Source organism: Alligator mississippiensis, chromosome 3, assembly GCF_030867095.1.
Source record: "Alligator mississippiensis isolate rAllMis1 chromosome 3, rAllMis1, whole genome shotgun sequence".
Lineage (NCBI taxonomy): Eukaryota > Metazoa > Chordata > Crocodylia > Alligatoridae > Alligator > Alligator mississippiensis.
The window spans coordinates 196137649-196154345 of record NC_081826.1 but is presented as its reverse complement, the minus strand read 5'-3'; the positions used below and the strand labels follow the sequence as shown (position 1 = coordinate 196154345).

At 39.9% G+C, this 16697-nt stretch overlaps 1 protein-coding gene across 1 annotated transcript in view; it reads right to left on the bottom strand.

Moving 5' to 3' along the window:
• Nucleotides 1–2975: 2975 nt before the first annotated feature.
• The window catches only part of TMC1 (transmembrane channel like 1), a 159249-nt gene continuing 145527 nt past the window's right edge, over nt 2976–16697 (bottom strand). The window contains exons 16-21 of the mRNA XM_059723545.1: nt 14979–15046; nt 11159–11398; nt 8692–8817; nt 5990–6068; nt 5759–5888; nt 2976–4394 (exon numbers count right to left, since the gene is read on the bottom strand). Coding sequence (XP_059579528.1) covers nt 4180–4394; nt 5759–5888; nt 5990–6068; nt 8692–8817; nt 11159–11398; nt 14979–15046 — 858 coding nt within the window. The 3' untranslated portion in view covers nt 2976–4179. The remainder of the gene's footprint in view (nt 4395–5758; nt 5889–5989; nt 6069–8691; nt 8818–11158; nt 11399–14978; nt 15047–16697) is intronic.

Here is a 16697-nt window from a genome sequence, read left to right as displayed (position 1 = left end):
CCTTCCCCCTTGCTCCTCATGCCTTTCTTAGACTGGGTAATCCAAGTCTGGGGAAGGTGTGGGGAACCAGTGTTTGCTCCAGTCCTCCCATTCCCAGAGGGAGGAGTGGACTAGGAAGGGAAGACACTCCACACCTTCGAAAGACCAAGGACATCCAGGTTTGTGGGGAGGGGACTGGTGCAGCAAGGCAAAGAACCCTAGTCTGAGGAGTGGGTGGGAAGCAAAGATAAATTGCTCCTCTGTTCTGGCCCCTGCCTATGCCTCAGACCAGGGAACCTAGTGGCATGTTTACCCCAGGAGAAATTAAATGACCACAAATATACTAGTAGTTTCTACTGGGAGAGCAGCAAAACATAACACATCCATGTGGCCTCTCAAAGTCTTTGCTGCATTATGGAAATCTGAGCATTATCAATGACCCAAGTATTTGAGTTTCTTCTTAAATTATGCAGGAAATGTTAATAAAGAATTATGTGAGAGCCCTGGAACAAATACCCTAATATGCACAATTTGTAAAAGATCCTGAGTCTTTAAATACGAAATAAAAGCCAGTCTACAGCATGAGAGAAAGGATAGGGGAGAGGAAAAAAAAAACATAAAAAAGGATTTGCATGGTGGAGTAAGGATTGTAATTACCATACAGAACCTTTAACACCCAAGGTTATTAATTAAGATACAGCATGAGACTGCTTGATAGCTGTTGAAATCAGTGAAGTTAATAGAATCATAGAATCATAGAAAATTAGGGTTGGCAGGGACCTCAGGAGCTCATCTAGTCCAACCCCCTGCTCAAAGCAGGACCATCCCCAGCTAGATCATCCCAGCCCAGGTTTTGTCTAGCCAGGTCTTAAAACCTCCACAGATGCAGACAACCTCTTTGGGTAACATGTTTCAATGTTTTATTACCCTCCTAGTGAGAAAATTCTTCCTAATATGTAACCTAAACTTCCCTTGCTGCAACTTGAGACCCATTGCTCTTTATTCTGTCATCTACCATCACTGAGCACAGTCTAGCTCCATCTTCATTTGAATCCTGCTTCAAGAATTTGAAGACTGCTATTATATCCCCCCTCAGTCTTCTCTTCTCTAAACTAAATAAGCCCAGTTCTCTCAGCCTTTCCTCATAAGTCATGTGCCCCAGCTCCCTCAACATTTTCATTGTTCTCCACTGGACTTGCTCCAATTTGTCCACATGCTTTCTGTAGTGGGGGGGCAATACTCAACACAGTACTCCAGATATGGCCTCACCAGTGCCAAATAGAGGGGAATAATCACTTCCCTTGATCTGTTGGCAAAACTCCAGTTGTGTTGTGCTGTTTTACATCAGTTGAGGATCTACTCCTGGGGTTTCAATAGTTCAGGATACAGCTCCATTGGAGTCAATGCAACTGCACTGGTTTTCTCCCTCTGAGTCTGAATAATGCTACTGTGATTCTAGCCTTGGAAAGGCTCTTTTTTATATACAAAAATATAATGATACCAGTATACTAAGATGAATCACAGTATACAAGAGCTCCTAAGAGTATAATAAGGGTGCAATTGTACTACCTGAAGAAATGCCAATAAAATAATAAAGGCAGCTGGGGGAGAGGTGGGCATTACGAACTTTTTTCCCAAAGAGTATAGCGAATAAAAGTGGTGAACTAAAAGTCATAAAACAGGAAAGACATGGGAAAAACCTATTGAAAGGAAATTTCTACTGAAATTTGATGTAGAGCTGTGCAAAAAGATGGAAATATCATTGAGCTAACTGTACGGAGTGAAGAACAGGATTATCAAAGACATTCAGTATCAATCACTATGCATTATAATAGTAGACTATGGGCATATCTACATGTTCATTAATGTGGTTTTGTGCACTAGCTTATTTTTACTTCACATTAGCGTATTAGCCTGTTTTTTATGCCATGCTTTAATAAGTAGTATAATAGCCTACTGAGCATTAAAGCACATGTGTAGACATGCCCTAAGTCTACTTAATTCCTGCTATTTTATCATGAGTTCAGCAATGATTAAATAACAGACTTGAAATTGGGCGTAGGAAACATTGAAATGAAAATTTATCAAACTGAATGATAAAATATCCTAGTTTAAAGGTTTCTGAATGAATTGTCTCCAGGAAAACTCTTTCCCCATCCTTCATAGTGACCAATGCTGGTAACAGGATGAAGACTGACAAAGCAGATGTGTACTACAAATCCATTTATTGTTGAGAAGCAATACAGAGTACAGTAGTACAGATATAATAAAAACTTCACAATTTCAGTTGAATCAGAAATGATGGCTTTCTTGCTGGGCTCTCTCCCTCTATGCTGCCATAAATCAAACATGCAGCACTGAATATAAAGCTTATTAATAATGAAAAAGTCTTCAATGCCCACAGGAATTGTTCTTTCCTAATAAAAATGACTACGAACCTTTACCATTATCTAGTTCAGTACGTGTGGCATAAACCTCTTTCAAAATATTAGGTAAGTGACTTGCAATAGTCCAGTGTCCCTGAAGCAGTTTAATCTGTGCTGTTCTATTTTTATTTTTTATCAGTCTATGAAGCATCCCTTCAATTAGTTTATTCCTATGTTCTATAAAGCAAACATCTGTTGTTTAGGCTGCAATCTACTGCCATGGTTTCAGACCAACATTTTCCCCGCATTTCTATCTGTCTCTCATTTGCATATCCAATTGCCTTCTCATAGTTGTTATACCCAGCTATGTATGTTCACCAAAAAAAAAGTTAGGATCTTCATGTGATTACAATCATGTTGCATGACCCAAAAGAAAAAAAATGTTTAACAACACAAGCCCAAAAGGAACAAAACACTGAAGCACATGCTTAACTTTGAAACCATTGTGACTGCTCATTTGCTAATAAGTCAAATAAATGCTGAACTTCACCTATAACAGCTAAAATCATGCTCAGTCTACAGAACAGTTTGATTTCAATGGCCCACTGAAACAGGAAACAGTATGAACTTTTATGGGTATCTTCTATGTCAAAAGCACATACATTGGGACTTTCATCCAGGAGAAGATAAAATATACACTGCTCCTCACTGTATCGTGTCTAACTTGATGATTGTGGGCTGTTTGCACAGATCATGGCTGCATACACATGTTCAAATAATCTAGGAGAATTCTCTTGGGGTCTTTTTCCTAGTGGAAGAACTCACCCAGAGAACACTGAACAGACATTCAAATGCTTGGCCTCAGAAAAGGACAAAGCGTCTAGTGCTGATTCTATATCTGGGTGGGTGGTGGGGGGGAAGCTGTGCACATATCTCAGTGTGCTCTGCCGGCTTCCTGAAAACAGGTGCCTGGAAATAGGTGACAGCACTGCACAGGGTAGTCCTGATTGGATGACCCAAACTGACTGTGTCTCCTTGCAGCACAATATGGGGATTGTGAAGGGGGAATGTTCTTCTCCCTTTGCAACTAGAGCAGTAGAGTCCAGCAAGTGACATGCTGTCTCCCTGGGGGGGGACAGGATTACCCTGGGGTACTACAGGCTTTTCTGAGAAGAGAAAATATACAGACACTTCCTCTTCCAGCAGAAACTCTCCCAAGAATGATTTAATCCAGGTTGTTCCCAAGTTATTTTCTCCTGAAACAGCCATTTTTGCTCTGGGAGAAAAATCCTGAACATCTGTACATAGTTTCTTGTGGGAGAGTAACAACTTTCTAAGACAAAACAGAATGTCTGTATGTGGCCCATGTCTGAGGACTGTTCTTTGACTTGAAAACAACAGGCTCCCAAATTAGAGATACACCTTTCATAACATTATATCATTATTCTATATGGACAGTATATTAAGGGGGTTTAGAAATTATTTGGTGGTATGTCAAAGGTTTTCCTCAGGCTTGCTTTGTTCTAAAACATAATTAATGTTCCTTGTACCCTGCAAAATGGAACTACCTTATAATCAAGTTTCTAATGTTGCTGTATTGATAGTTTAGATGAGGACTTATGGGCAAACATTTTTTTCAACAGATACCATAGCTAATTCACTGACGGTGTATAAGCATCTATAAACAGATGTATACAAGTGTTTGGTCTGGAAGCACCTTTTTGTTCTGCATGTGTATAGAACCTACTACAATGGAGTCCAAGTCCATTATCAAGACTCCTAGAATCTACTGCTCTAGATCACCTTTACTTCAGGAAAGTCTAGAACATCCTTATTATCTAGGAGGACCCATTGGCATTCTTGGTTGTCCTCTAGGAACACCTGAGGCATGTCCAGGCATGTCAGGCCCTCTTGGTGCTGGAGGCCGAGTTACTGCTACACGAGGAGGTGGAGCAAGGTTTTCCCCTCTTCCCTGTGAAGGATAGCGGCCATTAGGAGCAGGGCTTTGCTGCTGGGGGGGATTTGTTGTCTTCTGTGCTTCACCATTAGCTGAAAGGTATTCAGAAAACAAAACTAAATACTGAATCATAGAACAGATTCCTCTCTATTAGAGGCTCACCAACTCCAGAAGGTATTAAATGCATCAAAAGCAGGCCCAGGCTTATTGTGCCAACCCCACCTCCAAGGCTGAAGTAAGGTTGTATGGACCAGAGCACTCCTCTGTTTCATTTTTCCAGTCACTTCTCTCCTCCAACAAATCAGGCTGCAAAAACAGAATCCCTTCCCCTCCAGAAGATAGAAGCACCAAATAAGGAGGCATGAGGGAGTTCCCCATTTATTGAGAAGTGATAAAATTCAGCAATTTAATTTTTTAATTACCATATTTCAGGGGGTTCACCTGAAATCCAAGAGTCAGCATAATTCTGCTTAAAGGGCTAATTACTCAGCAGGAACCTTCCTATTATTGATAGCAGATGGGACAGAGTGGCACCTTATAGTCTAACTTGTTCAGGGAGTCATAAGCCTTAGTCTACTTTGTCGGCATCTGTTGAAGTAGGCTGTAGCCTATGAAAGCTCATACCTCTCTGAATGAGTTAATTTATAAGGAACCACCCTTCCCTGCCTTCTGCCCAACTTCTAACTAACATGGCCACCTACCTCTCTCATCCTAGTATTGCATAATTGACCTCTCCCAGTACTAGTCATTTCAGACAAGTTGTATTCTGGCATGCCCGCTGAGTACAGAGGAACAAGAATACTGCATTCATGAAGTGTCATGAAACTGCTGAATGGACAATATAGGAGTTAACTGGAAGTAATTGTAACTGAATAAGCCAGATTTTCTCCTGAGGATGGCTGTGATGACATGGCCATACTGCATCTCTCCTGCTAAAACCTCGACTTAAAAGTCTTAATCTGTCCCTCAGCATTCTGGTATTAAAATTACTATAATATCCCATAGTTAGCCTTCAAACATGGAAAAAGATTTAAGTGCAAGCTTACTTTTAGGTATAAAATTGGTATAGTTGATATACAGTGAGTGCATCTATATAGGGCGCTGACCGCACAGTAGCCAAATAATACTGTGCAGTAGCAACACAGAACTTACAGCACTAATACACTACTGCACAGTATTATTAAGCTACTGCACAGTAGCAACACCTAAAGACTTTAGCCGGTGCTACTGTGCAGTAATTCCAGTTACCGCGCATTTATTTGGTATTTGGTTATACAAGTACTAAATCATGTAAATGCACTGAGTATGTATTTAAATACAGTATTTGCTTTGTTGGACTGGGCCCTTACTTTTCAACTTACTAAAGCTTGCAAATGTTATTTTCTATGGAGTGCTGGACTATTATTGAAGAACGCTACCTTTCATAAGAAACAAATATCTTCAGAACGTTCCCCACCTTGATTTGCTGAAGAAGTCTCTTCTTTTTTTGGCTTGGGTTGTGGTGGATCTGGGTCGAGTGGGTTTTCTTCCATCTCATTTGTTTTTTTTGCTTTTTGCTTATTTCTCTTTTTGTTTTCTTCAGCTTGCTGATAAAAAGGGGGAGAGATAAATCCTTTAATTACTGAATTGTGACCTTACTGTTTAAGAACCAGAAGCAATATTATTGCTCTCCTTGTAGTATATTTACCATCTGTAGCTTCTTTTTGAGCTCCAAGTTAGCCTCCTTGTAGCTTTTGGATGTAGCATTGAGATAATAGATACCCAAGCTAAATAAAAAGAAAATGAATATGTCGTTTGGTAATGATTTCACCACTCTAGCATTCATAACAAGTTCATATAACAATAACTAGATGTCTCTGTTCTAAAACGCATTAATGTGAGTAGCACAGCTTTTATTCTACTTCATTATCTTATTAATATTAGCATTTTGACAGTTCAATTATGTGCTTCTTCACAGAGAAAGAAAGTGCTTCTCTAGTTTAGATCCCATTATAGACCAACTGAAAAAATTACTATCTTTATTAAAATGCTTCATTTGGTTGTTATATTAGTTAAATACACAGCTCCACAAATCTGTGCTTCATTAATATGGGCGTTCTACAGAATAGCACTGTAAAAGATTTACAGTATAGTTTAAAAATTGGTAAATGTTTATATATAAAGTCCTTTAAACATACATAACAATATGCAAACTCAAGAACTACCAAGGAAGCCAACATAGCCATGAAGGGAAAAGTATGCTCTTTTCTCTAAACTGTAATTTTTTCCTAGCAAGAGAAAAAGACTGCCTGATGCAGTTTTCAAATATATAGCTGTATGTCTTTCAATGATGGTAGCAGTTTATAATGCTTTTAAGTGAAATAAGATCATATTTTGTCTTGTCTTCTCTGTTTTTCCTTGTCTTATATTATCTTTTTGTGTCATTGTTTTGGGCCATATTGCCTTGTTTCGGGATATAAGTAGTTCTCACTAGATCAGAGGGAACTAACCATATATTTCAGTGGGGCAACTGAAGCTCTTTGTCTTCTTATAAGGTTGCTCCATAGCATGATTTCAAATGGTCAGAGTTAACGTCATCATTTCATTCTGTCTAGATAAGATCTCTCTGCAGTTTCTATTACATTCTATTATCTATTTAAAAACATTTTCAGTTTTACAAAGCAATATTTCACAGCACTTTAATGTTGTGCTTAATGATCCTATATGTGTGTTTATTAGTTGAACTTTGTGTAGTCCTTTTTTGGGAACACAGGTAGTAATCATTTGGAACAGTTGTGAATAAATTCCATTTTCCAGTCTAAACTTCAGCAAAGTGATTTTAAATGGAAATTTTACAGAACAACGGTATAGTCAACAATCATGGCAGTTATGTTGTACAACATGCTTCTCAGACTGGCTTTATAACCAAAAAGTCAAGAATGGAAGTCTTGGGGGTCAGAGCTGATGATCTATTAAGGTCCCTTCTGACCCTGATCACTATTAAAGTATGAAGCTATGAAGTCCTCTGTGCAGCCACTACCATCTATCTGCCTTCTACCTCTCACCCAGCATGGTAATTTTCCTGCTTTTCAACCCTCTTCATTATTATGTAACTTTCTATATCCTCATTTGCTGGGGCAGAGTTCTACATCTTGGTAGAACAGTCATAAGCAGGGATTCAGGTTTTCCGTTTCCCATGGAAAAAACAGAGAAAACCACAGATTTTCCTTTTTTATCAGATAAATGTGGATTTCTCCTTTTAACAGGGATACCCATAGTTTCCCTGCTTTTGCAAACAGCTCTGCAGACTGGTTGAGCTCCAGCCTGCAAGAGCTGTTTGCAAATGGAGGGGGGGGGGGACTCCCAGCCCTGTCTGGAGGGGGAGGAGGATGGGGAGGGGAAGAGCAGGGCCTGAGGCTCTCAGTCAGCCATGGCTCCACTCAGCTCAGCTTCACTCTTTTCCTGGAGCCTTAGGTAAGTGGAGCTTGCAGGGGGGTGGGGGTCCCTCTGGCAGGGCTGGAGGGTTATGGGTCATAGCTGAGGGCACTGGCAGGGCTGGGAGAGATCCAGGAGTTGGCCCCAGCTCCATCCAAGCAGGCAGCTGCAGTGCGGGGAGTCAGCTCCATGCTGCTTCTGCTGCAGCTGCCTGCTGTTAGGGGCAGGGAGCTGCAGACTTGGGTCCCTGGCCCAATAGCCCTGGCAGCTGGGGCCCCCTACAGGAAGGCTAGGGGGCAGGGGCTGTGGGGGGGGCAAGATGCATGAGTAGGGTTGGGGGGCTGTTGTGGGGGCAGTGAGGGGCACCAGCAGGGCTGGGGGTGGCATTGGGGGGGAAGCGAGGAGCACCATCAGGGCTTGAGGGGCTTTAGGAGGCAGTGAGGGGCACCACAGGGCTGGGGGAAGCATTGGGGGGGTGAGGGGCATCAGCAGGGCTGGGGTGGAGGGCTGCAGGGTGCTTTTAATTTTACTAATGGATTTGGGGGGTTTTATCAGAGAATTTGCTATTTTTGTCAGAGAATTTGTGATTTTTTTTTAATCGGAAAAAACCAGGACTCCTGGTTATAAGACTTCTCTTTAAAGATGCAAGTTTTTTTGTGATATGCAATTCTACTAATAGACAGGCTGATCAAACTTACTGCATTTTAAGTCCCTCATAGTTTTTTTTGCATCTTAATGATTCTTGGCACTATGGTAACAAAAAGAAAGAGAGTAGGAAGCCTGCCCTTTGTGCATATGCACATTAATTATGATCAAGCAGAAGGTTCATGAATTCTTCAAGTCCTTCACCACAGGGCAATCAGGACTGTGCTTGATTACTTTTCAAGTAGCCACATAGGGCTGTGGAGGCTCACAATAAAAGAAACTGAATAAAGAGTTGCATAGAAAAGCTTTGATTTAGGATACTGTACATACACCATGAGCAATATGAAGGGAAGAATCAATCCAGGGTTAGAGGCATAACCAAACACTTTTGCAAACCAGGAAGGGAAGTCATGCTCCAAGGTTTCTCCAATGACCTCGTACATTCTGGTTTTCCCACTATCAAAAGCAAAAGGTTACCACTGTTAAATGCAAAAGCTAACCATGCCCCAGCAATTCCAGTCTAGCAGTATTAACATGTAGCTTTATCATAGTACATCTAAAGTCTTTATAGTTAAGGCCTTAGTAAGTGTCCCATACCACATTTATCTAATACATGTTTTCTTCCTACCCCATTAAAGCTAAGTTTGACTTGTAGCATTACTATAAATGTATCCTCCTTTAGTTACCCATATGGAAAAGAAGTTTTTCCATATGTGTAGCCTAAACTTTTCTTCAACTAGTTTGTCCTCATCCTCCCATGGGGTGCTTTTCTGAAAAGTTGCTCTCCCTGATCCTGGTGTTCTTCCTTGACATATTTGTAGGCAGCTATTAAGTCACCCTTCAGCCTTCTTTTACCCAGACTGAACAAACCCAGATCCCAAAGTCTCTCCTCATAGGGCCTATCCCCCAGGACTTTGATCATGTGGGTGGCCTTTCTCTGCACCCTTATCCTGTTCTCCAAGGTCATGTAAGACCTGTTCCCTTTCAACTTTACTAATATCTTAAACCTATCACAAGGCTACAATGCTCAGATCTAGAAAGCACTGCTGAACTTGCATTAAATATTGCCTTTAAATATTATACACACTACACAATGTTTTGGCATGGTGCACTCTGGTGACTACAGCAAAGCAGATTAGAGAAGCACATTTCCAGTTATGTAATGGGTGTCTATTGGTTATATGAAAAACGAAGTGGAACTTTCAGTGATAGGAAGGTATGACACAGGAAACAATGAAAAAACAATAAATTTCAGGCTCTTAAAGGATTAAATATCTCGGTCAAGAACACATAGCAGATAAGAAGCTAAAGCAATAACTTTTGTTCTCTCGGCTTTTTGAAGAAAAAAAAAACTTGCTGCAGCTCTTCTAGTATCTCCAATCTTATATCTGCACAATGTCTGAAACTGCAATTTTGCAAACTGGTCTCCAGATGTCGCCCTTTATGTTTCCTATAATATGACTTCATTAATGAAAATCATTAGTCAGCATCACCAGCTTTGTTGTCATCAGTTCCTTGAAATCTTGCCTCAGCATATTTTCTGGTGTGTCATGAATTTCCCTCACTTTGTGACTGTTCTCTGCAGGAGAACACCTCCTGAACATTTTGCCCGTAGCCAGAGCAACTTTTTAGAGCTATGATGTTAAGACTTCTGTGCATTTACAAAAAGGCACTGGGGATTACGCAGAGATCACTTTACTTGTGACATTAATGTATTATTCAAGCTCTTCACTGGAAACAGGATGTCTTTTTTACTGCTCTCTTCTAACACTACTAACACATTTTTCAAGCAGATATCAAAGACGTAAACATTTTAAAATCTGTATTTCATGTGTCTAATTATTGCTTACTAATTAGACTCATTAGTCTAATATGTCACACTTAAAGCCAAACAGAAATGCTGACATTCTCTTCACAGATATTGCAAATATGTACAGTGTGGATCAGCAGTGCAGTATTAGCTTCTGGATAAACATAGCTATTCTATCCTATATACTTCTTCAAAAAAAGTGTGTGGCTGCTTCAGGTTTTGGGTGCCAGTTTGAGATACCTGAAAGGGTCCATATTTTCAAAGTGGTCGGCACTTTCTGAAAATCCCCTGTAAAGTACTCAAACTGGGCACTCAAAAATGTGATACACCCACAAGTCACTTTAGTATCATAGTCAAAATGATCTACATTTTCTATTTATTCTTATGTCAGTATGCTTGGATTTACCCATATCATTCCCATCCACACCTAAAATAATTTATTTCCCTTGTTCTCAACAATGAGACTCTCAGCACCAGAAACAAATTCAATGCCACGCTTAAAATTACAGTTCCCAAAAGTGCTGAACCACTCTACAAAGAATGTCTGATCTTACCTATAGAAAAGCCCTAATAAGATCAACTAATTCACCTCTTGCCAGCACACAGCACCTCCTTACAGTGTGTTTCTAGAACTTCCTGAAATCCACCTGATCTCAAACAGGTAAAGCATGCATCTATAATGGATCGGTACCCTACTCTTCACATATAAATTCAGATTTGATTACAAAAATAACAAGATTTTCATTTAGAAAAGCATTTCTATCCTACCAGCCATGTACTTCTTTGAAAATAACTAATAATTTCTCTAGGTCTTCATTAATCCTTAAAAAGTATAGTTCTATGCACAGATAAAGCCACATCATTATTTATGAAATGTCAACACCTAGTCCAAAACCTAATTTTAGCTGTCATGTCATTCATTGTAAGCATTTATATGCTGAGATAACTTATCAGTTAATAAAATGATGCCTATAAAATGCAAAAGACCTGAATGGGCCACAGTCAAAAGATGGTGGGATAGAAACAACAGTGTACACAACAGGCAGCGTGGAGAGGAAGAGAATAAACAGCAGCATGGCCATGTAGAAGTTATTGGATCTGGAGGCTTTGAAGACCCTCTCCTGAGGAACATTACAGCACATCACAGCCCAGCACTGCAGGTACATGGAGGTGTGGAGACGAAATATGTTGATAGCTGGAAGGCACGGAGCATAAAAAGAACCCATCCTAGGAACACGCAACAAAACATTCTGTAGTAAAATGTTAATAGCTCAACGTATACCACAGCCTTTCACCCCCATTGTGCTTTCATATCTCATTGTTTTACACCCACACACAGTACACAACAAACTCTAGCTCATAAAACATCATTTAAACCCCTTTTATTGGTCTTGACTCTTTGTTCTTCCCATTAGAACAAACTTACGACACATGGACAAAACACCCTTGTAATATGTTCCTTTCCATACCTTAAGGCACCCCTTTTCCTGCAAATGAATTTTAACCAATTCCTTAGTGAAATGTAAGCAACTTTCCTTTTCTCTCTCCCCTTTAAATGATTCTTTCATTCTCAAAGTACCTCAGGTAGACTGTTATTTTTTGTAGGAAACAAGAAATGCCAATTTTTTTAAAGCATCTATGAGCACCCTGTTTGGATGACCATCATCCAGCTTATTCTTAATTATTCTGTTATTGTTGGGTCTTATCAATGATTTTTTTTAACTATCTTCTGTCCTGATGCATATTTCACTTAAACTATGCCACAGTTATTCAATACCTGATTCTAATGAAAAACCTAAAGTTTCTGATAAAGGTTGGTTTTTACATACTGCCACATGATTATGACTTTAAAATGCTATGGACTTATTTAATTTTATTTGAACTTAGGACCTCAGAGCAGCAGAAGGAATATCTCCTTTCATTAGTATGGTCAAATCAAGCAGTACAGGTTGAGACTCAGGAAACCTGAGTTCTACTCCTGTGTCACTGGGCCATTAGATGATTTAGGCAAGTCACTTCTCCTTTGCATGCCTCAGTTTCCCTATCTTTATAATGGAAGTAAGTACCCTTATCTTGGTAGGAGGCACTTTGGGCTCTATGTAAGAGCAAGGTATTTGTATGATGATATTATGCCTCCATTCCCCCCCCACCCTTGCAATCTATACTTACTGGAGGAAAACCCTTATGCACCTATGCTCACTACAATCAATTGCCAAAACTTTCACTGACGCCAGTAAGTTGAGGCTTAAACTAATTTGTGCCCATTAACATAATTTTTAGGCATGATATTTATAGCAATGCAAAGGAAGTCATGCAGATGGCTTATTAATATGGAAATTCACATGAGGAGGCTTGCAGCCCACGCACTTTGCAGAACAAAAACCTTTAAAGAAAAAAAGGAAGAGGAATCTCCCTACACATGCATATTTACAAATGTGCCCACATTCAGGTGTCTCAATCCTCTGCAGACATAGGACAGACCCAACCCATGAGCTACACCAAAAGCTCTCAGCACTATATTTCTTTAGTAGGTATGCTCTCGGGTCCCTGCAGTATGTAGTGGCCAGGTCAATATGGAACCTCCACTTTATAGGATTAGTGCCTATGCTAGAAAGTGTATATTGTTACCATACAGCATAGAAGTTTGTCATGTCTGTAGACATAATTAGGTATTAAAAATGATACAGTACATTACATTTGCGAGAGTATTGTTAGAGAATAATCAAGAATCAACCCAATCTCATCCCTGATTTTCAACCACCTCCCAAGTGTTAATTAGGGTGATAGAATTTATGACTGCTATCAATGGTGCATAAACTTGTGAGCACATGTTATGCTGCACCTGTATCATTCTGATGAACAGTGGAGTGAACGTGACAGAAATGTTACATGTTTATTGATTGGGAATGTCGGAATTTATACAGGAAACAACATACTGGGCACGTCTACACAAGATACTACGTCGAGACGCTCATTGCTACGACGACGTAGTGTTGCTGGACATGAACCGTGACGCCAATGCTACCGCACAGTAGCAGCTAAAAATAACCATACAGTGCAGTAACACCAGTTATGTGCTTAAGCAAGTACTAAATGACTTGCTCATGTAGAGGCGGTCACTGAGATCCAAGCCAATAACATAACATGTTATGTCAATTCAGATCTCTGGCCCTTTGGATTTTTAATTCATGGACAAATTAACTGATGGGCAGAAGAGGTTCACATCTCTGTGACTCCATGATGTATCATATGATATCATCCTAACGCCATGAAATGCAGTATGAAATAGACAGGTTGTATCACAAGAACCACATTCAATATACAAATGTCTTGCTTATCCCAGATTTGTCAGCTGTGAGTGCTAGGAGATAAAGGTCTGTTCTAGGTGTTTGAGTGGCTAGAAAAGCAGATATAATTGGGTCGCCATAGTGCAATAGAGCAGTGGTGCTCAGCCTTCAACCCACAAACCAGATCCAGCCCACAGAGCCATGTCATCTGGCCCCCAGAACTGCCCATGGAAGTTTGGTGGCAGGGCAGTAGCAGCAACTTTAATTGCTACCCCACTTCTACCAAACTTCTAGCTCTGTGGGAAGCCCTGAAGGCTGGATAACATAGCCCTGAATGCTATATTACTGGTCCACAAAGGAGCTGGCATAAGGGGTCGCTCCATGAATGTATGTGAATAGATCAGGCCAGTGTGCAGAACTGCACCCATGTGCTGGCTCCGCACCACTTAGCTAGCCTGTGGACTAGCCATGAGCTGGCAGAAACTGAAGTCAACCAAGTTACATCAGAGTAACACCAATGCAGATTCAAACATAATCAGGCTTTGCTTTTACAACTGAGGGCTGAGAAGGATACACAACAGGGCTTATCAGTTCTGTCTCATTAATGAGAAGAGAGATTGTTCCTGATTAAAGCACACCACCCTGAGACTCCTCCCCTGTTTTCCCAGCAGTTCCAACACTTACTAGCTCAATTAATGAAGATCTCTCCTACTTTTTGCTATGTTAATTATATTTATGTAACCTGCTTATTTTTACTACATAGAAATATTTGATAATGTAACAAGTGGTTGAGTCACTGCACATGGGCGAAGGAGAGACAGAGAGAACACCATTTGGTTATGGTGTCTGATACTTGCATCTTATTTTGTATCCTGCATAACCAGCAGATGGTAGAAGTACAGCTAATTAGGTCTCTCGTACATAACAAAGATGAACACTGCCACTAGGTCTTCCCATAGTTTCCCGTAGCAGTTTTGTTTTTTATATTTATTTATTTGGGGATTTTTTGCATAGAGTGCAGGGGCCAAGAAAAATCATTCTGATGGAGAAACTCTGTGTTTTTATGCTATGCTAATACAAGTTTCATATACGGCTATAGATCAGAGTCAACAATATGCTTCAGCCGGTTTGCATTGCTCCAGAAAAACATAGCAGCCATAAACCTGGCTTTATAACTGCTGTGTTTTACCACAGAAAAACAAAACAGAGTACACTGGTGAATCTGGCACTATAAGCTTAGCCTGGGGCTGATTCATCACTCTGTTACTCTAATTTTATGCTGCTTAAACTTAATTGATTGCAGCATACCCAGATTTGATATCTGTTGAGTTACACTTGCCAAAGGCTGGAGCAATGCAGAAGTGAAGCAAGTTCAATGTTTCAGATAAGCAATAGAGACATAATTTCAAAGGCAATGTGGATTTTTTCACATTGCCTTTGAAATGATATGGCCCAGGTGACCAAGATGGCCTGCAGTACATCTTAAAAGATCTGTTAAAAACGTCATCTGCTACGCCTACCAGATCATGCCTTGGTTGAAGATCAGTCCCAGCACATTTCCACTTATATCAAACTCTGAATAAGAAGGCTGAGGGGGGAAAAGACACAAATGCTTTAATTAGGCTTTTCAGAAAGGTCTTTAACTGACTTGGGAATAGACTGAAACTGGCATCTACAATACAGCATATTGGCAATGTCTTGTCAAGGCTCTTGTTGCATGTTAACAATGGTACATGAAACAAATGAATATGATTGAAGACCATTGTTCAGCTTTAAATAAAACCTGCAATTATAAGTCTTATTGAATTTGTGGAAGGGAAGGCACTGATGGAAAATATAAAAGGCATGAATACTCAGTTTGCTCTGATGACTGAAGAAGAGCGTAGAGCAAGACAAACTATGGGTGACACTTTCCAGCAGGGCATCCAGCAGCCCATAGAGGAAAATAGGGTTGTAAGGCAACCAACCTATAATTCCCCAAAGGCATCACAACAGTATTCCTGAACATATTTTTAACAAGGGACTCAAATTTAAGTTGTATATTAGTGTTTGGAATTCTAAAGTTTGGATTGTTGCAAGTAGAATGTTCTTTTAAACTATTTTTGTATAAAAAGTACATATACAATACTGTTAGACATACTTCTCCCTCTCTCTCTGTGTATGTGTGTATGTATGTATGTATGTCTTTCTTCTGATGCAAAAGAATAATATCTGACCATTCAATTTCTCATTACTTCATGAGTAGGATTCAACAGAAGTAGAACATTACTTTATATTATCCCTTGATAGTATACTTAGGGATCTCCATAAATCATGGAGGAAGTTCCCCCCCCCCGCCAGTGACTCCTTTTTTTTCCATTTCACTGCTTGCACCCATGCCCTTGTTTGGCAGAGGGGTCCCACTGGCTGGGCCATTTGCCACTGATCACCAGGGAAGCAAAAACCTTGGTTTTAAATATTCCATGGTTTTTGCCTCCCTACTAGTCAGCGGCAAATGGCAGGACCACCAGGGCCTCTCTCCCAATCAGCAGTGGGGAGGCAAAAACTGCAGCATATGTAAATCCAAGGTTTTCACTTCCCCAGTGATCAGTGGCAAATGACCCGGCCCCACCACCAATCAGGGGTGGGGGAGCAAGCAGCATAATGAAAAAAATTAAAGGAGTCACTGCAGAGGGTACTTCCTCCCTGATTTACAGAGATTCCCTAATTATACACTATCAAAGAGATTTTCCATTAAGTTTTGCTTTCTTTTTCATTATGACTGATGATGAATCAAAAGGCAGAAAGAGCTCAGCTTGATTTTCAATTTAAAGATTGTCAATAGGTCTGGCAGCATGAAAAATAACCAGGAAAAACCATCTGCTTGCATTTCCTAACTATGTAAAGAATATGGAAGCTTAGGTTATCTTGGCTTTATAAGAGAAAGTTTGGACTGAGCAGCACCAAGTATCTAGATTACACTACTGAATCTGGCTCTTTAACCATGAACTTGCAAACAGAATGATTCTTTTGAAATAGGACCTTTTGTGTGATAATTATCAACTGATCATTAATTTGGCATCATCAGCCAAAAAACAAATTGATGATGTTAAATAAATAATAATTAATAATGGAAAAAGGGCTTCTACTCGCTTTTATGTAAACATTCCACAATTTTGATATTTTGCCATTGATAACACATTTCTAAGGGAAGCCTATCAAGTGTCTATTTCTAAGTCCTTGTCAAAAGTATAACTCCG